The sequence below is a fragment of the Eleutherodactylus coqui genome, chromosome 1 (assembly GCF_035609145.1).
Source record: "Eleutherodactylus coqui strain aEleCoq1 chromosome 1, aEleCoq1.hap1, whole genome shotgun sequence".
Lineage (NCBI taxonomy): Eukaryota > Metazoa > Chordata > Amphibia > Anura > Eleutherodactylidae > Eleutherodactylus > Eleutherodactylus coqui.
The window spans coordinates 51,382,606-51,406,337 of NC_089837.1; the positions used below are offsets into that span (position 1 = coordinate 51,382,606).

Sequence of the window (23,732 nt, forward strand, 5' to 3'; positions counted from 1 at the left end):
GCCTCTTCAAGAGCCGGTAGTACTGATTTTCTGTGCTATTCCTCAACCACCTGTTGCACTGGATTTTATAAGACAGCCTTCCCTCATTGATCTGAACCTGCAATGCCAGTAAGCTGAAATGTGTTTTTCTATTATGTGTGCCTAGGCATTGAACTGGCTTATCTTCTGACCTTGTCTACCCGTCTGTCTATCATTATGAATATACTCTGCCTGTCTAATCAAGACCATTCCAAGGGAAGTGACCAGGAGACTCCATGTAGGAATTTCCATAGCTCCTTGCAGGGGTTTACAGGGGATACCTCACAGTCCCTTAGACTCTGGTCTCGGGTTTAGCCATAAACCAAATCTGTTAGAGACCCAGAAGATCAAAATCACCATCCCTGTTGTCTTGTGACATTGTGACACCTTCTTTCTGACCTCATACAACTATCATTCGATAGCATATGATACAGCATACTAAGCACCAATGGTGGCTCCAAAAAAATATTATCTCCTTTCCTCTATTTTTCCGTGACTCCTTTTTGGTTTTCTGCTTCAGAATAAGTGACATCACCAGCTTTGCCCACCTGCTCCCATCTCATGGACTATGCTTACATCTTAGACTGCATAGTCTTAGATTGCTTTATATGGTTTATAATCCGAAGAACAACCATTAGTCTGAAAATCTCAGTGACATACGGTACCCTGGACACAGTCATGATCGCATTAGTGGCTACCAGCTACTTGGTGAACCTAAGGAGAAAAAGATACCAGGTCTTTTCTTTTTGATGAAAATTAAGGTTACAGGCTGGGTTATTCTTGATATCCAAAATATTGTAACACTTTTTAATCATATTGTATACAGAAAATTACATGATGCAATTTTCAAGTCGATGATGTAAACGGCAGTTTACTACAGAAAATGATCTTATTGCACGATCCACATCTCCACTTTGCCCCCCCCCCCCCCACTACTAAGCAGTCAACAAAAAAATCTAATGATAGATTTTTGATGCACTGTGTGTTCTGTACTGGACCCTTAAGAAACTCCTGTGCCCTGCATAGAAAGTCATTTACAGCTTTAAGCAGCTCTTTCTGACTGTTTTATGTAAGGATTCATTTTATACTGCTTTTGGCTGACTGTTTTGAGCTTCGGACCCATTTACTAGTTTTCATAGAGGTTTGATTTCAACATACAATATTTCCAACATGCAATGGTCTTCCTAGAAAAAAAAATTACTATTATATGTTGAGGAGCCACTGCTATACAGTAGCATCCAGAAGATTGGAAACACTCAAAAATGTAAAATCGGGAAGAAATAGTAAAAGAGAAAAAAACTTGATGCTTTGGGACATACATGTTTACTGAACTAAAAAACAAAAGCATTTCAGTCTTTCCATTGATTCCGTGAATTAAGAAATTGCATCACATCTTGGACTCATCCAAGTATCTGTATTCTGCCTATATGACAGCCTTGCGTACTCATCAACTTAAGTTTTTCAGTTGGGATACATTTTCAAGCATTGGGTGTTTCCAAACTGCAGGATGATACTGTATATAGTTATTTTCGAACAGCTTGGACCTGCATTGAAATGAAGACTTCCTCTAAAGTTTCCAATACCTGTTAAATGATTGTGCCATATAATGAGCTCATAACAGACACACAGTCCCCAAATATCTAAGCAAGCTTGCTCCAAAATAAGAATTTATATATTAAGTTGTCCATTAAAGTTCCAGCTGTTCTATCATTATCTTGGTTTAGGTCAGTGCAGAAGAGTGTGGCATGCTACCTTTATCCTTAACACTTCATTATCTACAAAGATGTGGGCAAGAAAAGTCCTCTGATTATTCTTGCTGTCTAAGCAAGAAGCATTTCACCTTCAATTGTAAATCACTTCCTGCACAATTAAAATGCCTGCGACATTCCAGGGAGATTGGGGTGGTAGACTGCCGAAGAGTGTAAAAATAAAGAGATGTATTGATTTCATCTTCTGCATGAACCAGGTAGGTTTCATTTCACAATGACCTGAAAATTATCAAGCATGTCACATCAAGCAAGGCGGCAAGAATTAAAAAGCTTCTTTCAGAACAACTATATTTAAAATATTGTATGGTAAATCCTTGAATTTAATAACCTACAGACCCCTTTCAGCAGCAATCACCTCCACCAGACATTTCTTGTAGATGCAAATAAGATTTGCACAAAGTTAAGAAAAAAATTTGGACTGCTCCTCTCTGCAAATGTATTTAGGCTCATCAATATTTCTGAGATGCCTTGTCTGCACAGACGTCATGTCACAGCATCTAAATAGTTTAAGGTCAGGAGTTTGACTTGGCCACTCCAAAACACAATTTCTTTCAATCACCTCTTCACTTCTTTCAAAATTGGATGTTGTGCTCTCTGGTTGAACTTAACAGGACATCCACTCCTAGGGAGAATAGCAACAGTCATGAATTTTCTCCATTTGTAGGCAATTTGTCTAATGTTAGATTGATCTATACCCAGGTCTTTAGTAACATTTCTGTAGCTTTTTCCAGCATCTTTATGACTCCTTTTCTGATGTCTTCTGAAAGTTCTCTACATCAGGGAAGGATTGAGAAGAACACATTTGGCAGTAACCAGGCTTTGTGTCATTTTATTAAATAGGCAGAATACCTGTTAAACCCACACTTCCAATCTAATGCCTTTAATTGAAACACTTTTTGCCAGTGAACCTTTAGAGACGTCATTATTAACATTTGCTTAATTTTTTCCCTGCATTGTTGATGATTTATGAATGCAATCCCTAAAAATAATTAATAAAAGAAAAGTATAACTGTTTCTTTACAATTAAATTTTGCTTGCCAACAAGCATAACTTAGATGACTGTCAGACCACAGCACCACTGATGGAAAAAAGAGATAGGGGTCTTTGAACACCAAAAAACCCCATTTGTTTTAAAGTGTGCAAAAGTAGCAAAACATAAAAAAATCCTATATACATTATGTGTAGAGCTAATCATACTGATCCACAGAATTAATATGCTACTTGTACCACAAGGTGAACACTGTAAAAAAATATATATAAAAACCATGTCAGAATTGCAGATTTTGTTTATTTCACTCTAGAAACAAATGGATTAAAAAGTGATCAAAATGTCTTATGTCATCAATAAGCACTTGTAGAGCTCCGTTGATAGACAAATACAAATAATATGCCTCTTGAAATGCAGTGACACAAAAGATATATTTTTTTCTTTAAAGGGTTTTTTAGTGCACAAAAATAGCAAAATAGTAAAAAAAACTGTATACATTTGGAATAGCTGGAATTGTGCTGATGTAAAGCATAATGTTATCACATTATTTATTCTGCATGCTGAATGGCGTAAAAACGAAGTCCCAAAAACAATGACAGAATTTATTTTTTTCCCACTCCCCCTACCCTCAAAAATTAATAAAAGTTGTACAATTATAGCACCATCATTTCTGGTGGCGCACTGCACCACACATCTGTTACATGTACGTCACACACACACAGCACTGCTGCATACATTCTTCATCCCATACAACAGGGATCAGAAGCAGCACAGCAGGTCCTGCATCCTTGTGCACAATACAGGTGGACTACAAACGCCCTGTGGCCTCAGTTACTATGAAAGACTAACGAACACCTAACCGGACAGCAGCCATGTGTGTACAGGACCTGTGAGGATGTCACCGTCATTTGATCGGGGGCAGAGCATGTATTTCCCTCACTGGAGATGAAGGACCTTTGATGATGTCACCGTCATGTGATCAGGCGTGGAGCATGTAAGTCACTCACAAACCCACGCACGGACGCACAGGTCATCATTAGTAGTTTGATTTATACTGCCAAGAGGGGTTTTGCTGCAAGGAACGTGGGAAACTGACATTATTTTTTAATGTTTTATTGTTCAAAGTTACTAAAACATAAACAAGTGACATTTTAATGTTTTTCTGCAGGTCAGTACGATTAATTTATGTCATTTAAATTGCTTGGTGAAAGTCATAAAATAAAGTCGGAACTGCATTTTTTTGTTTATTCTGTCACCTAAAAACGGAATAAAGAGATCAAAAAGTCACATGTGCTTCTAAATGAGACCAATGAAAATGACAGCTTGTCCCTTATACAGCTCTGTTCATAGAAAACTAAAAATGTTCTGGGTCTTTTGCATAAGAACAAACGCACATTAAAAAAGATGGTGAAATTTCCACTGCGGATTCAAAGTAGATTTTCTGCTGCAGATAATGTGAAGATACCTTTAGTTTAACATGACTAATAGCATTGAGAACCGAGAATAGGTGTGATGAGAACCACGCGTGCCGGATACATAATTATATAATATAGGTTAGCTATGTAGAGGAAAGGTAATGTGAGTGCATCTTGTGGAAGCAAGGGCGACGTGCCAAATACTTGTATTTCTAGTCATAATGAATGTTCAAGGCTAGAACTGTCTTGTAAAATGATGTAAAAGTGAGGCAATACTGTATGTCAACTGAGTGCAACTTAAATTACCAACAATCTGTGCAACACCCAAACAGATGTTTTACAATAACCTTTCATATATAATAAAAACTTAAAGAAAAGTACATTTGAGTAGATTAGAAAAAATATTTTTTCCTTCTCCTGTATATAGGACCATATCAAAGTTTTAGGTAGGTATGGAAAAAATGCTGCACATCTGCTTTCAGAGTTCCGCTTTCCTGCTTTATTCGAGGCTGTAGCCAATAACAGAGCTCAACAATTGATTGCTGAGTAGAGATGAGCGAGCATACTCACTAAGGACAATTACTCGATCGAGCATTGTCCTTAGCAAGTATCTCCCCGCTCGGAAGAAAAGGTTCGGCTGCCGGCGCGGGTGAGAGGTGAGTTGCGGCAGTGAGCAGGGGGGAAGCGGGGGGGGGGGGGGGGGGGGGGAGAGGGAGAGAGAGATCTGTCTCTCTTCTTATTGCAAGGCAACTTTCCTATAAGTAAACAAGCAATATGACTATTAATATAAGACAAACCAGAATCTTTTCTATAAGATGCCAATTTTCAGACAGCTGTTTTTGGGGTTCTTGTTCTTGTCGAAGCAGAATACTAGTTGACTAGATAAGGGGCCTTGGATGTGGATCTGGGGGGTCCCGTTTCTTCTTCTGGGTGGCTTCTTTCTACTAGGTGTCTCTAGAGAGATAGAAGGAGAGCTGATTTGCCCACTCAGCACTGGTGACCTAGTTATAATTATAGTGACTCATAGCTGCTAACAAGGCAGTCTCATCCTGCTGGGAGGAAAGTGTTACATCTGTTAAACAAAGTCATTGAGAAGGAGCCAAGAGCTGATGCAATCATTTATAAAGACCAATGACTATTCAGACACTGTAAAAACATGGCAAAGGTTAACAGGAAAGATAATTATTTCATCTATGTTTATAGACCCGCCCAAGTCAAGCTTCACAGGTGAAGTCAGCGCAGGGTTTAAATACGTTCACAAACCCAGTTCATTCATTGAGAAGAGTAAAGCGACTGTGTTAGCTACACTCCACGGTAAGAGATTATGTTCTTAGAGTCTTTGTAGGCTCTTAAAGGGCTTGTCCACTTTTTACTGTTTTTATTTATTTAGTATAGAATAGAAATTCAAACAATTCTCTAATATACATGTATTTAAAATTCTACTCCCATGCCTTTTCTGTACTGGTACAGTGGAATGGAACAGTCCATGGGCTGCTCTGTCCATAGTAATGGACATGAATCATGTGACCCACCAAACATGTCATGTGACCACTGGTATACAACTGACACTGATCATATATCTAATAGTTGTATAGTGGATTATAGAGAGGCAGAACTCATGAAATACTACTGGCTGCATTTCAAGTTTTTTTTATAATGTTTTGTTTCCTTTTTAACCCTTTCCAATCCACTGTCTGACGTCTAAAGACATTATGATTTAAGGCTGTACAGCTCCGATGTTGGAAGATGTCCGTCGAGGGTTCTCCTAATGTATATTGCCAGCCTCTCTGCTTTTGGAGCCTATGCAATGTGTCACCTCATGCAGTACTGGCTTTAGCCAGCAGATAGCACTGTTGTATAACAGCAGAAAAAGAGTAAACCCCCTAGGAAAACCAGAATACAAATTGCATTGGAAAGGGTTAAAGATGTTTCTGATGGGTTTATTTTTTTTGTAACTGCAGGTGCATTTTTACCAGTGTTTTTTCAAATTCTGTAGAAAAATCTACAGTAAAAAGACCAGAAAAATCAGCTTACATAGAGCAGAAAAAAAAGACTGAATCCAAAGAATTATCCAGAGAAAAAAATGGCACAAACCAAACACATTGGGGGACATTTTCATGAACACCAGCGGAAACCAATTGCGGTTTCCACTTGTGGAGGAAAAATCACAGCATGCTCGATTTTCCTGCGGACTCCACATGGACGGCTTCCATTGAAGTCAATAGAAGCCGGACGGGCTGCAGATTGCGTGAGAAAAGAGGCTTTTGAGTGAATTTTGAGCGATCATTATTGTATGTAAAAGGGCCTTAAGAGTAGGTTATCAATTACCCATCATTGGGTTGTTCACATCCTGGGCCATATGGAGCTAATGTGTTACTAGAAACAAAAAGCTCTATACACACACAAGTGTCCCAGAATGGTATAGCAGAAAAAGTTCTAATTCGCGTAAAATGATGAGAACAATAAAGCTTCTTCTCCCTCTTCCCCCTGCCTGTACAGTGTCTCCTGCACATGATAAAAAGCATGCTCATAATGCTATCTGATATAGAAGTCAATAAGTCGATTCCTTACACTATGGTTACAGTATATGACCCACATGATCCATAGTAGTAATCCCAATGTTTACCTGTTTTTTTTTTGTATTTTCCTAGGTGTTTCAGAGTCATGTTCACCATGGATCCGGTCTCAATTCTTCTATTTGCCACGGTCTTTTTAATTTTGATCTATGTTTTCAACAACAAGAAAAAAGACAAGTATTGGAATTTTCCTCCAGGACCAAAACCTTTACCGATCATTGGGAATATGCACATGGTCAACACACAAAAGCCCCATAAATCCATTTACGAGGTAACAAACCATCTGGAACATCATAACGATATGTAAGAAGGTTTGATTGGTGGGCGTCCAGGTGCTGAGAGCCTAAAACAAAGGGGCAAAAGTGCTCAGCAGAGTACTGTAGTTCTTGACTGTGATTATAGACTTCCTATTGAGCCCATACACCATCCCCAGAAGAGCTGATGAGTACTGATTGGGCACGGCACTCAAATGAGTGGTTTTGACCCATCGTTTTAGCGATTTATAGAGGTCTCAGCATCCAGACTCCACCGATCAAAACTTGTCACTATGACATGTCAGAAGTTTGCTGAAAGTTTACAGGAACTTTAATTCCTAAAGGCACAAACACTTTCTGATCTTTTTTTGTCTTTTTTTTTTTTTTCTTTTAACCTAAAGATAGCACGTTGGCATTGAGTTGGGACATATATCAACATTGTGCTCCTGCAATCAAGTAGGAGCAGGTCAAGTCTTCGGCTGGCAGACACAGCCGAGGACCTATAGGAGAAGGAAGAAGTGGTTTTTAACTGCTTCTGCTTTCTCCTTCCAAGGCAAAATAGCGCTCAATGAGCACTATATACTGAAAAGTAAAAGTGGAAGTAGTACTTCAACTACGCGACCCGGCGGTCACGTCACCGCTGGGTGCCCTCTGTCACCGCAAAGCTGCTGTGTCCTAGCAGACCCTGATCAGCTCTGTTAGTGACTGATGTCACTACAGGAAGATGTTTTCCACTATAGCTGGGGCATCCATAGGAGTCCCAGTTGCGGGGGAAAAGTATGAAATTAAAAGAAAAAAAAAATACAATATGAATGACTCCTAGAGGTCTTATATGATGTCATGGGGGACATGGTAAAAAAAATGGTGACAAAAATAAGTTTTAAAAAATTACAGAATAGAAAATATACACATAAAAAAGCCAACCAAAACCGCTGCTATATGCGCCTTGTAATGCAAAACTATAACATTTATATATCAAAACGTCCAAAACAAAATGAGGAACCAATTCTCATACTTTATTATAGCGTAAATATACTAATTTTAAAAATAAACAACCATAACTTTTTTAAAACATTTTTTGGCTTTTTTCACCCAATAATAAAAAAAAATGGAAGAAAAAAAGTCAGTTTAAAAAATAACTCTATGTCGCGGGAAAAAAATGCTGCAAAAATAATCTTGGTAGCTGAAGAAAAAATTAGGGCAGTGAAACCACCACATGGGTAAAATCCCTAAAATGTGTCTGGTCCTCTAGGACCAAAACACCCCGGTCGTTAAAGAGGTAAAGCCATTTTCATATCTGATTAGTTGTCCAATAGTGACCAATGCAGTACTGGAGTGTGCATGGTTAGTATAAAAAGTACCGCTCTCTAGTGGTAGAATATATATGAGATACTCCATAACGTTTACCTTTTTTTATTGTGATTTATTGTTTTTTTTTAGATGTCAAAGGAGTACGGTAATGTATTCAGCATCCAGATTGGGCAGGAGAAGCTGGTTATCCTTTGTGGTTATGAAACAGTGAAAGATGCTCTTATGAACCATGGTGAGGAGTTATCTGGGAGACCAACTACTCCAATAATCGCTACAACATCAGCTGGATATGGTAAATATTATTAACAGGGTCAATTATTTACTGTATACCCTGGTCAGACATTACTTATCTTGAACTGAACCTTAGTTATAGCCAATAGGTGCACCCACAATTCAACAGGTCATTACTGGAAACTGTCAACATGTTTGTTGATAGACAACTCAATAGCAATTTAGCTGAGTTGTTATTGAGTTGTCTATAAAAAGAGAGCAGTTAGTTTTTCATATATCAGATTATTTTACAATGCCTGATGTAAAGATTATACTTCTACCCTGAATGCAAATCAGAAGAAAAAGCTGTTAAAACATTCCTTCCATTTTGGGACAAAATATGTCCAGGGAACAGAGGGAAGAAGATATATTACTTGGTGCCATTCTTTCCCCAGTTCTACCATTAACCTACCTGTTCTTGGGGCCCCTCTTCATTCTTCTTACATAGCAATGGTGCTCTTGTTACTCCTCGATGCACACTGTGCATCAGTAGTCAAAGAGTGCAAGCTGCTTCCTGATTGGCAAGTGCTATTTACATGAGCAAGACTGACCAATCAGAGCAGCATGTAAAGTCATAAATTACCAGTGCCGTGTTCAGTATGCATTGGGTAGTAAGAATTACCCCCTGCCCCCTCCTCCAGTTCCTAAATAAATTTTGTCCTGGTACTAGAAGTCTGCTTTGGGCCTGAAGAATTGTGAATGCAGCTCCATACTATAAAGTGTTGGAGACCCATTTCATATGAGCATGGTATTCAACGTTCACATATGAATGGCAAGTTTATAGCAGTTATATAAACTGAAGACTATATAGGCCGATTGGGTCATTGAATGTTGAGCTCTTCTAACTTGCATATTTGTTTCAGGTGTTCTGTTTTCTCATGGAGATAACTGGAAAGTGATGAGGAAATTCACGCTGTCAACGTTAAGAGATTTTGGAATGGGAAAGAAGAGTATAGAAAATAAGATCTCTGAAGAATGTGAAAACTTGATGCAGACATTTAGATCCTATGGCGGTAAGATCATAGAAAAAAATCCTCACCAATCACTAGACATGGGAATTCTGCTGTTCTCCCAGGTCATATGGCAGGCATACAGTCAATCATAGTTCCCTTTTCCAGTCTTTTTCTTTTTACAATCCAATTCACCCAATGGAGGTCAAAAGAGGGAACTTTTGACCTTCTTTGGGGTGGCATGCATCAGCATAACTTTTTATAACTTTATAAGAAAGTACAGTAGACAGCACAATAAACATGTTTTTTTAACATTCGGTCCAATGGGTAGCGTACAGATACAGTACATCAAACGTTAACTTGACACTTAATGTACAATGTAGTAAACGTTGAAATGAAACTCAACAAAACAAAAACCACTGAAAACAATCAAGTAACAATAAAGATAAGACAATAAGACATTAGTTGAGTTGTTTGCTGAATCTGTATGCCATGGTACTGTAGGGTATGGCTATACTGTGGCAAATGCTGGAGCTTTAAAGAGAATGTGTCATCAGAAAATGACCTATTATATAAATCACATTTTTAAATAATTTTTGGTGATTTTCTTTTTAAATTTGTCACAATCTGTATTTTAAACAAATCCAGCATAATACTAATACTAGTCTGTCACTTCCTGATCTGTAGATAAAAGCTTTGCAGCAGTCATCTCACTAACGTTACAGACCAGATTACACCTATATGTAGATAACACAGGATCCACCATTCACAATAGGTGTAAGCATACGAGAAATCCCTGCACCATGACTTCTGCACGGGTCACAGAGCGGGTCTAGAACAGTCTCCCACAGAAAATAAAAACAGATTATAAAAATGTAAAAGGCTTCACTATCTGGTTTTCATTAATACAAAAAAAGGTTTTTGATATAGTCCCTTTAAAGAGGACCCATCACTAGATAGAATCAGTGGGGCTGATGCATGGCTCTGCAGTTGCGGCCTCACTGACTCTATCCTTGTTTTAATTTTTTACATATTTGCTTTCCTTCACCTAAACAAGCTCTTCTTAGATCCGGTGTGCTCAATGTGTCAGCTGAGTGTATCTCACAGTTTACTCTTAACGGGTAATGTTGAATTGTTAATCAAGTCAACCATTGAGAGTGAGTAGTGGGGACTTCCCACTTGACATATTGAGCACGCTGAGAGCTAGCTAAGAAGAGCCCATCCTAAGAAGATGATGGCTCCATCATCCTTTATGTTCTATATATAGCAACGTCGCTACAAGAGTCAAAATTTGACCGCATCCCCAACTTTTTTTTTATTTTTAGGAAAGCCGTTTGATAACCAGACGATCATAAATACTGCTGTAGCCAACATCATCGTGTCCATAATACTGGACCACAGATTTGAATATGATGATCCTATTGTACTGAAGCTCCTGAATTTAATTAATGAAAACATCAGGATCATGGAAAGTTTAATGGTCAAGGTATGTTTTTCTATACAACATTTTAGACTTATAGCATGAAGATCTTAGGCCTGAATGTAAAAAACATCTAAGTTAGCACCTTCTATTATATTCATATCATAAAAGATCTATGTAAAGGATCAGAATAGCCCACCAAGTCCAGTGGGCCCAGACTCCAGTAGAAGACAACCCCATATTATTTGGAGATGACTTTGGACTCAACCACTTACAACAAGGGTCTACTTCTTATGGGCTAATTCACAAATAACCCATTAGATTAGATGTCCCCAAATGTTTCTGCCTGCCCTGTGAACCACATTTAACTCAAATATGAAATATTTAGGCTAGAGCCATAAAGCAATTTTGGGTGCAACATAAATTGCCAAGGATCGCATTGCAGTGTCTTCCTGCTAGATCACGAGTTAAAGTAGTTTTCCAGATCCAGACTATTGATGACCTAACTGCAGGATAGGTCATCAATAATGGATCGGTGGGGTTCCACCACTTGGGACTCCCACCAATCAGCTGATTGAAGTGATAGCAGTTCTCAGGTGAGCATCACTGCTGCTTCAGTCCATACCAGGTACAGCTTAATCCCATGCACTTGAATGTGACTAAGTTGCTCTCAGGACATGTGACAGATAAACGTGAGGTCACAAGCCTGAGAAGTGGCTGCAGTGCTTAAGTGAGTATCACAAGCTCTTCAAACTGCTGATTGGCAGAGCTTGTAAGTGACCGACCCCCACTGATTAACTACTGATGATTTATACTAAGCATAGGTCATCAATAATTTAGTTCCAGCAAACCCCTTTAATGTAACTTGAATGTACTTGCATTGCAATTCACAAGTTACCGTGACCGAACTGTTTCAAGAATTTCAAATCTTATATTAGCATGTGATGTACTAGGGCCATGTTGCGATTGGCTGCGGCACAAGTGCCATGTCCAAAGTCGTTGTGTAGCCCTAGCCTGAATGTGGAGAAACAAGAAATAGTTAGCATTTGCTGATAAATATTTCTGTGTGACATGTAACTAGTGCCGAGAGATTATTGAAATAATTGGGTTGGGAGTGACCAACCTGATTTTAGAAAAAAAATTGGGAATCTGGACTCCGTATTCAGATTTTCAATTAAGCCATTGGGATCTCTATGAAAAACAGTAGAGCTTGTGGTGGTGGCAGCCCAATGGTTAGCATGGCTGCTCTGCACTAGTGGGATCCCAGGTTTAAATCCCCATCAAGGTCAGATTCAACCCAGACCACCAGCAGTGCTAAACCAACACACTCAAAGCATAGAGCCAACATTTTGGCAATTTTTGCTAAAAATCAGATCAGGATGATATGATCCGATTTAGCAAAAATCGGTGTGATTTTATTGCCCATCGGCTCACAATCAGAAACACTACAAGTAGCACTTAGTATACTGCCTTCCAAACTGGCGCTGATTGGTAAAATACGTCTTTACTAATTTCAGTTGTCAGTACATATGGTCATAACTCAGGACAACCAGCAAGGGGTCGCGATCCGCATGTGGATTCTGGGCCACAGACCACTGTATTAGACTTTATTGATTGCCTTACTGTGACTATAATATAAACTCAATGTTTTCTTGTTGGAAAACATATTGCAGATGACCTTCTACCATACTCCCTGACCATAGGAAAACATGGAGGATATGTTATAATGCTATGATTTTACTGAGACTCACTGGCAACCAAATGATGCTGCGTACACTTAGACAAAAGGAGGCAACCTTAATACTCTTACAATGCCTGTGTAGTATGGGAGACCACAGAATATAGACAGAAATGTACATAATGAACACATCACCAAGCATAAAAGCACTTCAATGAAGAACTGTATAAGTAGCAGGGAGGGCCGGATGATCAGGGAGGTTATGGTTGGTTAGATTTTATGTTGTGTTGTATTCAATTATTATGTTATATTAGGTTATACTGACAGCTGTTATCTTTCTATATGAAGTTATATAACAGTTATCCCACTCTGATCGGCTGGCTACCTGGAAGCCATAGAAAACTGGCAGAGAATTTCAAAGAAATGCAGGAATTTGTCATGGCTACATTTACTGAACAGAAAAAAGAATTTGATGTGAATAATCAGAGGAACTTCATTGACGCGTTCCTGGCTAAGGAACAAGAGGTAAATATTACAATGGGGTATTAAAGGGCCAGAATAACCTAATTTCAATATCAAAGTTATTACTAGAATTACTGTTGTGCTTAAAGGAAGCAGTTGTCCAGTTTGCAACTATTAATGGCCTATCACCATAATAGATTGGCAGGGGTCCATTGCCTTCGATCCCTGCTGATCAGGAGTCAAAGTTTCATTTAGGGAGAATAGGAACTATGCCTACATTATCGACCCAGGCCACTGCTGAGAGAATAAAAATAAAATAATTTCGGCAGCGCCTCCTGTTTGATTTTGTGCTTTTTAACACATATAGATGTATAGAAATAATGGAGGGACTTACCTGGTGCATAGTGGGGTTCCTGGTTAGGAGTACCCCACTAGCACCGCCGAGTCCAGGTCAGATTAATAGTAGTGGAGAACCTCCAAATCCGTCCGGCATTCAGGAAAGCTGCGGAGAAATGTATGCTTGCTGACCCACAGCAAGCATATAAAGGAAATAGCACTTTCAGCGAAAATAACAAAAAGATCTCTGTGCTTGTTTGTTACGGAAGTTGAGGCAACCACAGGTGATGAATAGCAATGTTCATTTTTTCTGAATATATAAAAAGGGTTCAGATGATATGCAATGCGTTTCAATGCTTATGTGCGTCTTTTTCAAGCATCGAAACGCGTTGTATATCATCTGAACCCTTTTTATATATTTGGAATAAATGAACATTGCTATTTATCACCTGTGGTTGCCTCGACTGCCGTACCAAATGAGCACAGAGACCTTTTTGTTATTTTCACTGAAAACGCTAACTGCTGATAGAATGGAGCTGTCTGCTTCCTACACATTTCAGCTCCATGCACAAGCATACTGACTTGGTGAACAGCTGGTCAGTGGGAATCCCTGGTGGCGGACCTCCACCAATTTACTATTGATGGCCTATCCTTAAAGGAGGCCATCAATAGTTAAAAGCTGGATAATGCCTTTATTCAAGGCTGTCCACCAAAACATATTGTTTATAGTTGCATCCAGCTCATGATTCTGAACATTTTTGTATTTACATTTATTTAAAAAAAAAAAAAAAGTTCCTATCCCCAGAAATTACAGCACTAATGTTTGAATAGCGCCACCTGCTGTTTCTATCCACAGATATTCCAGGACTAATGTTAGAATATCTGCAGATAGAAACAGCAGGTGGCACAATATAGTCCAAAATACAATTTCTCCATGCACAACTTATTGCTCTAAGCAGTGTGCATGGTCAAGTGCACGTAGCAATAGAGGACCCATAAAAAAAAGTTGCACACCCAACAATATAATGCCATGAGGTTATAAACCTTTGGGCAATGGCTGATGTAAGCTATGAGGGTGAATGTCATATTAATAAGTAAATTAGATATTGTAGGTGTTGGACAACTTAACTTCTCGAAAGCATTCGGAGTAGACTAGAGTAGACTAGAGCTTCTAGCATATTTATCATCATGCTGTATCGTATTGACATCTGACGCATCGGTCTGCATCGTATGTTACTCACCACAATTCTTCTTCAATTATATTATAAAGGGAAAGACTGAATCGAAGACATATTATCATAATAAAAACCTGAGCATACTGGTGATTGACCTATTTTCCGCTGGGATGGAGACCACCTCAACCACTCTACGATGGGGGTTACTATTAATGATGAAATATCCTGAAATACAAAGTAAGAAAATATTACATATTTAAGGGGTTATTCCCATCTTAGACTTTCATAGCATATTCACAAGCCATTAACGTCTAATAGATGTGAGTCCCACCTCTGAGACTGCTGCAAAAAGAAGTTAAACCTATGGGAATCAGGCTTAATTAACTCAATACAAACTAATAGTCCATAAGGCAAGATGAAGCCCACTTGGGATCCCCACTAAAAGAGATCTTTTATTTATCTTGTATTAAAATGCCAAGCTATAGATTTGATTCTCATAGTCTCTATCACCGTGGCAACAGTATACTTCAAAACCAAAAGTATAATTTTATCCCCGAGAAGAACTGTCTGACTGATACATAAAACTTAACGTTTAATATATAATTACTAGAGATGAGCGAACACCAAAATGTTCAGGTGTTCGTTATTCGGAACGAACTTCCCGCGATGTTCGAGGGTTCGTTTCGAACAACGAACCCCATTGAAGTCAATGGGCGACCCGAGCATTTTTGTATTTCGCCGATGCTCGCTAAGGTTTTCATGTGTGAAAATCTGGGCAATTCAAGAAAGTGATGGGAATGACACAGAAACGGATAGGGCAGGCGAGGGGCTACATGTTGGGCTGCATCTCAAGTTCCCAGGTCCCACTATTAAGCCACAATACCGGCAAGAGTGCCCCCCCCCCCCTCCCAACAACTTTTACTTCTGAAAAGCCCTCATTAGCATGGCATACCTTTGCTAAGCACCACACTAGCTACAACAAAGCACAATCACTGCCTGGATGACACTCCGCTGCCACTTCTCCTGGGTTACATGCTGACCAACCGCCCCCCCTCCCCCCCACAGCGCACACCAAAGTGTCCCTGCGCAGCCTTCAGCTGCCCTCATGCCACGCCACACTCATGTCTATTTAGAAGTGCGTCTGCCATGAGGAGGAACCGCAGGCACACACTGCAGAGGGTTGGCATGGCTAGGCAGCGACCCTCTTTAAAAGTGGCGGGGCGATAGCCCACAATGCTGTACAGAAGCAATGAGAAATAGAATCCTGTGCCACCGCCATCAGGAGCTGCACACGTAGGCATAGCAATGGGGAACCTATGTGCCACACACTATTAATTCTGTCAAGGTGTCTGCATGCCCCAGTCAGACTGGTAATATGTACCTTAACAGTAACCGCGTTGGTGGTAATGTGGTGGTGACTGCGGACCTAGTAGCACGGTTGTATTTTGTTGGTTTTCGGAATGCGGCCAGGATTAAGCGGGCCGTGGCGGGGGGATGGTGTGGGGGCTCTCTTGTTGTGTCGGTAAAGGTGAAATTCTTGGACTGCCACCAGACGAACCAATGCAGAGACATTTGCCAAGAATGTTTTCCCTGTTGGAGGAGGAGGGGGATGTTTTTGAGGCACTACGTGTCCTCTCCACGTGTCCGTGGTTATATGCACCTTTACAGTAACCGCGTTGGTGGTAATGTGGTGGTGACTGCGGACCTAGTAGCACGGTTGTATTTTGTTGGTTTTCGGAATGCGGCCAGGATTAAGTGGGCCGTGGCGGGGGGATGGTGTGGGGGCTCTCTTGTTGTGTCGGTAAAGGTGAAATTCTTGGACTGCCACCAGACGAACCAATGCAAAGACATTTGCCAAGAATGTTTTCCCTGTTGGAGGAGGAGGGGGATGTTTTTGAGGCACTACGTGTCCTCTCCACGTGTCCGTGGTTATATGGACCTTTACAGTAACCGCGTTGGTGGTAATGTGGTGGTGACTGCGGACCTAGTAGCACGGTTGTATTTTGTTGGTTTTCGGAATGCGGCCAGGATTAAGTGGGCCGTGGCGGGGGGATGGTGTGGGGGCTCTCTTGTTGTGTCGGTAAAGGTGAAATTCTTGGACTGCCACCAGACGAACCAATGCAAAGGCATTTGCCAAGAATGTTTTCCCTGTTGGAGGAGGAGAGGGGGTGTTTTTGAGGCACTACGTGTCCTCTCCACGTGTCCGTGGTTATATGCACCTTAACAGTAACCGCGTTGGTGGGAAATGGCCTCGCCTCCATCATGTCTTTGGGAAGCCTCTGTTTCCACACCCCAGAGACATACCATTAGCAGCAGTATAGGCAGAGCCCAGAATTCGTAACATTTCAGCCGTAGCATTAGGACAGGCCCCACTAACATATCAGTAGCAGCATTATAGGAGGAGCGCAGTCTTCGTTCCATGTCAGCAATAGTAGCACTCAAGACAGGCCCCAGTAACAATTCCGAAGCAGCAGTATAGCAGGAGCGCAGTCTTCGTTCCATGTCAGCAATAGTAGCACTCAAGACAGGCCCCAGTAACAATTCCGAAGCAGCAGTATAGCGGGAGCGCAGTCTTCGTTCCATGTCAGCAATAGTGGCACTCAAGACAGGCCCCAGTAACAATTCCGAAGCAGCAGTATAGCGGGAGCGCAGTCTTCGTTCCATGTCAGCAATAGTAGCACTCAAGACAGGCCCCAGTAACAATTCCGAAGCAGCAGTATAGCGGGAGCGCAGTCTTCGTTCCATGTCAGCAATAGTAGCACTCAAGACAGGCCCCAGTAACAATTCCGAAGCAGCAGTATAGCAGGAGCGCAGTCTTCGTTCCATGTCAGCAATAGTAGCACTCAAGACAGGCCCCAGTAACAATTCCGAAGCAGCAGTATAGCGGGAGCGCAGTCTTCGTTCCATGTCAGCAATAGTAGCACTCAAGACAGGCCCCAGTAACAATTCCGAAGCAGCAGTATAGCGGGAGCGCAGTCTTCGTTCCATGTCAGCAATAGTAGCACTCAAGACAGGCCCCAGTAACAATTCCGAAGCAGCAGTATAGCGGGAGCGCAGTCTTCGTTCCATGTCAGCAATAGTAGCACTCAAGACAGGCCCCAGTAACAATTCCGAAGCAGCAGTATAGCGGGAGTGCAGTCTTCGTTCCATGTCAGCAATAGTAGCACTCAAGACAGGCCCCAGTAACAATTCCGAAGCAGCAGTATAGCGGGAGCGCAGTCTTAGTTCCATTTCAGTAGCCTTAGTATAGCCAAGGCCCAAGTTACATTTATGTAGCTAAAGTGTAGGCCAACCCCACACACCTTTCTGTACCATGAGTGCAGGCGAAGAACATACAAATTGCTATGATTACACTGTAGGTGAGGGCCCCAAAAATTTGGTGTACCAACAGTACTAATGTACCTCAGTAAAAATTGGCCATGCCCAACCAAGATGGCAGGTGAATCGCTTTGGTTAATGTGGCTTAAGTGGTAACTAGGCCTGGAGGCAGCCCAGTGTAACGAAAAATTGGTTCAAGTTAAAGTTCCAACGCTTTTAAGCGCATTGAAACTTATAAAAATTGTTCAGAAAAATTATTTGAGTGAGCCTTGTGGCCCTAAGAAAAATTGCCCGTTCAGCGTGATTACGTGAGGTTTCAGGAGGAGGAGCAGGAGGAGGAGGAGGAATATTAGACACAGATTGATGAAGCAGAAATGTCCCCGTTTTTGATGGTGATAGAGAACGTAGCTTCCATCCGCGGGTGCAGCCTACGTATTGCTTACGTATCGCTGTTGTCCGCTGGTGGAGAACAGAAGTCTGGGGAAATCCAGCCTTTGTTCATCTTGATGAGTGTTAGCCTGTCGGCACTGTCGGTTGACAAGCGGCTACGCTTATCTGTGATGATTCCCCCAGCCGCACTAAACACCCTCTCCGACAAGACGCTAGCCGCAGGACAAGCAAGCACCTCCAGGGCATACAGCGCTAGTTCAGGCCACGTGTCCAGCTTCGACACCCAGTAGTTGTAGGGGGCAGAGGCGTCACCGAGGATGGTCGTGCGATCCGCTACGTACTCCCTCACCATCCTTTTACAGTGCTCCCGCCGACTCAGCCTTGACTGGGGAGCGGTGACACAGTCTTGGTGGGGAGCCATAAAGCTGGCCAGGCCCTTAAAGACTGTTGCACTGCCTGGGATGCACATGCTGCTTGATCTACGCACATCCCCTGCTACCTTGCCCTCGGTACTGCGCCTTCTGCCACTAGCGCTGTCGGCTGGGAATTTTACCATCAGCTTGTCCGCAAGGGTCCTGTGGTATAGCAACACTCTCGAACCCCTTTCCTCTTCGGGAATCAGAGTGGGCAGGTTCTCCTTATACCGTGGATCGAGCAGTGTGTACACCCAGTAATCCGTCGTGGCCAGAATGCGTGCAACGCGAGGGTCACGAGAAAGGCATCCTAACATGAAGTCAGCCATGTGTGCCAGGGTACCTGTACGCAACACATGGCTGTCTTCACTAGGAAGATCACTTTCAGGATCCTCCTCCTCCTCCTCCTCCTCCTCAGGCCATACACGCTGAAAGGATGACAGGCAATCAGCCGGTGTACCGTCAGCAGCGGGCCAAGCTGTCTCTTCCCCCTCCTCCTCATCCTCCTCATGCTCCTCCTCCTCCTGTACGCGCTGAGAAATAGACATGAGGGTGCCCTGACTATCCAGCGGCATACTGTCTTCCCCCGCCCCCATTTCCGAGCGCAAAGCAGCTGCCTTTATGGTTTGCAGGGAATTTCTCAAGATGCATAGCAGAGGAATGGTGACGCTAATGATTGCAGCATCGCCGCTCACCACCTGGGTAGACTCCTCAAAATTACCAAGGACATGGCAGATGTCTGCCAACCAGGCCCACTCTTCTGAAAGGAATTGAGGAGTCTGACTCCCACTGCGCCGCCCATGTTGGAGTTGGTATTCGACTATAGCTCTACGTTGTTCATAGAGCCTGGCCAACATGTGGAGCGTAGAGTTCCACCGTGTGGGCACGTCGCACAGCAGTCGGTGCACTGGCAGCTTAAAGTGATGTTGCAGGGTGCGCAGGGTGGCAGCGTCCGTGTGGGACTTGCGGAAATGTGCGCAGAGCCGGAGCGCCTTTCCGAGCAGGTCTGACAAGCGTGGGTAGCTTTTCAGAAAGCGCTGAACCACCAAATTAAAGACGTGGGCCAGGCATGGCACGTGCGTGAGGCTGCCGAGCTGCAGAGCCGCCACCAGGTTACGGCCGTTGTCACACACGACCATGCCCGGTTGGAGGCTCAGCGGCGCAAGCCAGCGGTCGGTCTGCTGTGTCAGACCCTGCAGCAGTTCGTGGGCCGTGTGCCTCTTATCGCCTAAGCTGAGTAGTTTCAGCACGGCCTGCTGACGCTTGCCCACCGCTGTGCTGCCACACCGCGCGACACCGACTGCTGGCGACATGCTGCTGCTAACACATCTTGATTGCGAGACAGAGGAGGAGGAGGAGGGTGCTTTAGTGGAGGAAGCATACACCTCCGCAGATACCACCACCGAGCTGGGGCCCGCAATTCTGGGGGTGGGTAGGACGTGAGCGGTCCCGGGCTCTGACTCTGTCCCAGCCTCCACTAAATTCACCCAATGTGCCGTCAGGGAGATGTAGTGGCCCTGCCCGCCTGTGCTTGTCCACGTGTCCGTAGTTAAGTGGACCGTGGCAGTAACCGCGTTGGTGAGGGCGCGTACAATGTTGCGGGAGACGTGGTCGTGCAGGGCTGCGACGGCACATCGGGAAAAGTAGTGGCGACTGGGAACTGAGTAGCGCGGGGCCGCCGCCTCCATGATACTTTTGAAGGACTCCGTTTCCACAACCCTATACGGCAGCATCTCAAGGCTGATGAATTTTGCTATGTGGACGGTTAACGTTTGAGCGTGCGGGTGCGTGGCGGCGTTCTTGCGCTTGCGCTTCAACAGTTGCGCAAGCGACGGCTGGACGGTGCGCTGAACTACACTGCTGGATGGGGCCGAGGACAGAGGAGGTGAGGGTGTGGGTGCAGGCCAGGAGACGGTAGTGCCTGTGTCCTGAGCGGGGGGTTGCATCTCAGTGGCAGGTTGGGGAACAGGGGGAGAGGCAGGGGTGCAAACCGGAGGCGCTGAACAGCCTTCGTTCCACCTTGTGGGGTGCTTGGCCATCATATGTCTGCGCATGGTGGTGGTGGTGAGGCTGTTGGTGTTGGCTCCCCGGCTGAGCATTGCGCGACAAAGGTTGCACACCACTGTTTGTCGGTCGTCAGGCGTCTCTGTGAAAAACTGCCAGACCTTAGAGCACCTCGGCCTCTGCAGGGTGGCATGGCGCGAGGGGGCGCTTTGGGAAACAGTTGGTGGATTATTCGGTCTGGCCCTGCCTCTACCCCTGGCCACCGCACTGCCTCTTGCAACCTGCCCTGCTGATGCCCTTGACTCCCCCTCTGAAGACCTGTCCTCCTGAGTAAGCGTTGCACACCAGGTGGGGTCAGTCACCTCATCGTCCTGCTGCTCTTCCTCCGAATCCTCTGTGCGCTGCTCCCTCGGACTTACTGCCCTTACTACTACCTCACTGCAAGACAACTGTGTCTGATCGTCATCGTCCTCCTCACCCACAGAAAGTTGTTGAGACAGTTGGCGTAAGTCCCCAGCCTCTTCCCCCGGACCCCGGGAACTTTCGAATGGTTGGGCATCAGTGATGATAAACTCCTCTGGTGGGAGAGGAACCGCTGCTGCCCAATCTAAGCAGGGGCCCGAGAACAGTTCCTGGGAGTGTTCCCGCTCCTGAGCAGGTGTCATTGTAGTGGAGTGAGGAGGCTGGGAGGAAGGAGGAGCAGCAGACAGAGGATTCGGATTTGCAGCAGTGGACGGCGCAGAACTGCGTGTTGACGATAGGTTGCTCGAAGCACTTTCTGCCATCCAGGACGGGACCTGCTCACACTGCTCATTTTCTAATAACCGTCTCCCGCGTGGACCCATTAATTGGGCGATGAATGTGGGGACGCCAGAAACGTGCCTCTCTCCTAATCGCGCAGCAGTCGGCTGCGACACACCTGGACCAGGAGCTCGGCCTGTGCCCACACCCTGACTTGGCCCTCCGCGTCCTCGGCCGCGTCCACGTCCTCTAGGCCTACCCCTACCCCTCAGCATGCTGTATTACCAGTGATTTGATTTCACAGGCAGCTAATAAATTGGCGCAAGACTGCAGGCCAAATATAATTTTTTCCCTTTTTTTGAAAACGAAAGGCCCCACTGCCTCTAGTGAATGTATAATCTAAGTTTAATAACTGTGCTGTTTTCCTGCTAATGTGTCACAGAACGTGAGGGTAGCAGAGTTATTAACTGTGGCAGAGCAGGTATTTTTTTTCCCAATTAAGGAAAGCAAATGGCGAAGCCAGCAGTAAACCGTAGCTGGGTGCGTCTGATTTTTAAAGGTTGCACACGCAGCCGACACGTGTCCACCGCCCTTAGGACGGACAGAGGCAGGACAAATAGAAATATTTTCCGTTTTTTTGCACCAAAAGGCAGCACTGCGTATATTCAATGAACATGAGAAGTTTAATAACTGTGCTGTGTCCCTGCTAATGTGGCACAGAACGTGAGGGTAGCAGAGTTATTAACTCTGGCAGAGCAGGTATTTTTTTTCCCAATTAAGGAAAGCAAATGGCGAAGCCAGCAGTAAACCGTAGCTGGGTGCGTCTGATTTTTAAAGGTTGCACACGCAGCCGACACGTGTCCACCGCCCTTAGGACGGACAGAGGCAGGACAAATAGAAATATTTTCCGGTTTTTTGCACCAAAAGGCAGCACTGCGTATATTCAATGAACATGAGAAGTTTAATAACTGTGCTGTGTCCCTGCTAATGTGTCACAGAACATGAGGGTAGCAGAGTTATTAACTGTGGCAGAGCAGGTATTTTTTTTCCCAATTAAGGAAAGCAAATGGCGAAGCCAGGAGTAAAACGTAGCTGGGTGCATCTGATTTTTAAAGGTTGCACACGCAGCCGACACGTGTCCACCGCCCTTAGGACGGACAGAGGCAGGACAAATAGAAATATTTTCCGTTTTTTTGCACCAAAAGGCAGCACTGCGTATATTCAATGAACATGAGAAGTTTAATAACTGTGCTGTGTCCCTGCTAATGTGTCACAGAACGTGAGGGTAGCAGAGTTATTAACTGTGGCAGAGCAGGTATTTTTTTTCCCAATTAAGGAAAGCAAATGGCGAAGCCAGCAGTAAACCGTAGCTGGGTGCGTCTGATTTTTAAAGGTTGCACACGCAGCCGACACGTGTCCACCGCCCTTAGGACGGACAGAGGCAGGACAAATAGAAATATTTTCCGTTTTTTTGCACCAAAAGGCAGCACTGCGTATATTCAATGAACATGAGAAGTTTAATAACTGTGCTGTGTCCCTGCTAATGTGTCACAGAACGTGAGGGTAGCAGAGTTATTAACTGTGGCAGAGCAGGTATTTTTTTTCCCAATTAAGGAAAGCAAATGGCGAAGCCAGCAGTAAACCGTAGCTGGGTGCGTCTGATTTTTAAAGGTTGCACACGCAGCCGACACGTGTCCACCGCCCTTAGGACGGACAGAGGCAGGACAAATAGAATTATTTTCACTTGTTTTACAAGCAAAAGGCAGCACTGCGTATATTCAATGAATAATAACTGTGTTGTGGCCCTGCCTATACAATTCTTTCCCTGCAGTATCAATGGAGGGTGCAATGCTCTGCAGAGGCGATTTTGAGAAGTAAAAAAAAATGCAGCACAGCTAACAGCAGCCTGGGCAGTACTGCACACGGATAAATATGGCCCTAGAAAGGACCGTTGAGGTTCTTGAAGGCTACACTCACTCGTAACACTCTCCCTGCCTATGCAGCACTTCTGTCCCTAATGCCGGGTGCAACGCTCTGCAGAGGCGATTTTGAGAAATAAAAAATTGCCACTGCTAACAGCAGCCAACACACAGCTATCAGTGGCCCTAATAAGGACCTTTGGGGGGTCTTGAAGCCTACACTAACTACCAATTCTTTCCCTACAGCAGCTCCGGTACAAACAGCACTGTCCCTCATCTAAATCACACGGCGTCTGAGGCGAGCCGCGGGAGGGGCCGACTTTTA

The 23,732-nt window shown here is 43.7% G+C and overlaps 1 protein-coding gene across 1 annotated transcript in view; it reads left to right on the forward strand.

The window, feature by feature from the left end:
• Positions 1-23,732, forward strand: part of LOC136620816 (cytochrome P450 2C23-like) — a 63,081-nt gene that overhangs the window by 26,997 nt on the left and 12,352 nt on the right. Inside the window, exons 6-10 of the mRNA XM_066595817.1 lie at positions 8,461-8,623; positions 9,465-9,614; positions 10,877-11,037; positions 12,998-13,174; positions 14,718-14,859. Coding sequence (XP_066451914.1) covers positions 8,461-8,623; positions 9,465-9,614; positions 10,877-11,037; positions 12,998-13,174; positions 14,718-14,859 — 793 coding nt within the window. The remainder of the gene's footprint in view (positions 1-8,460; positions 8,624-9,464; positions 9,615-10,876; positions 11,038-12,997; positions 13,175-14,717; positions 14,860-23,732) is intronic.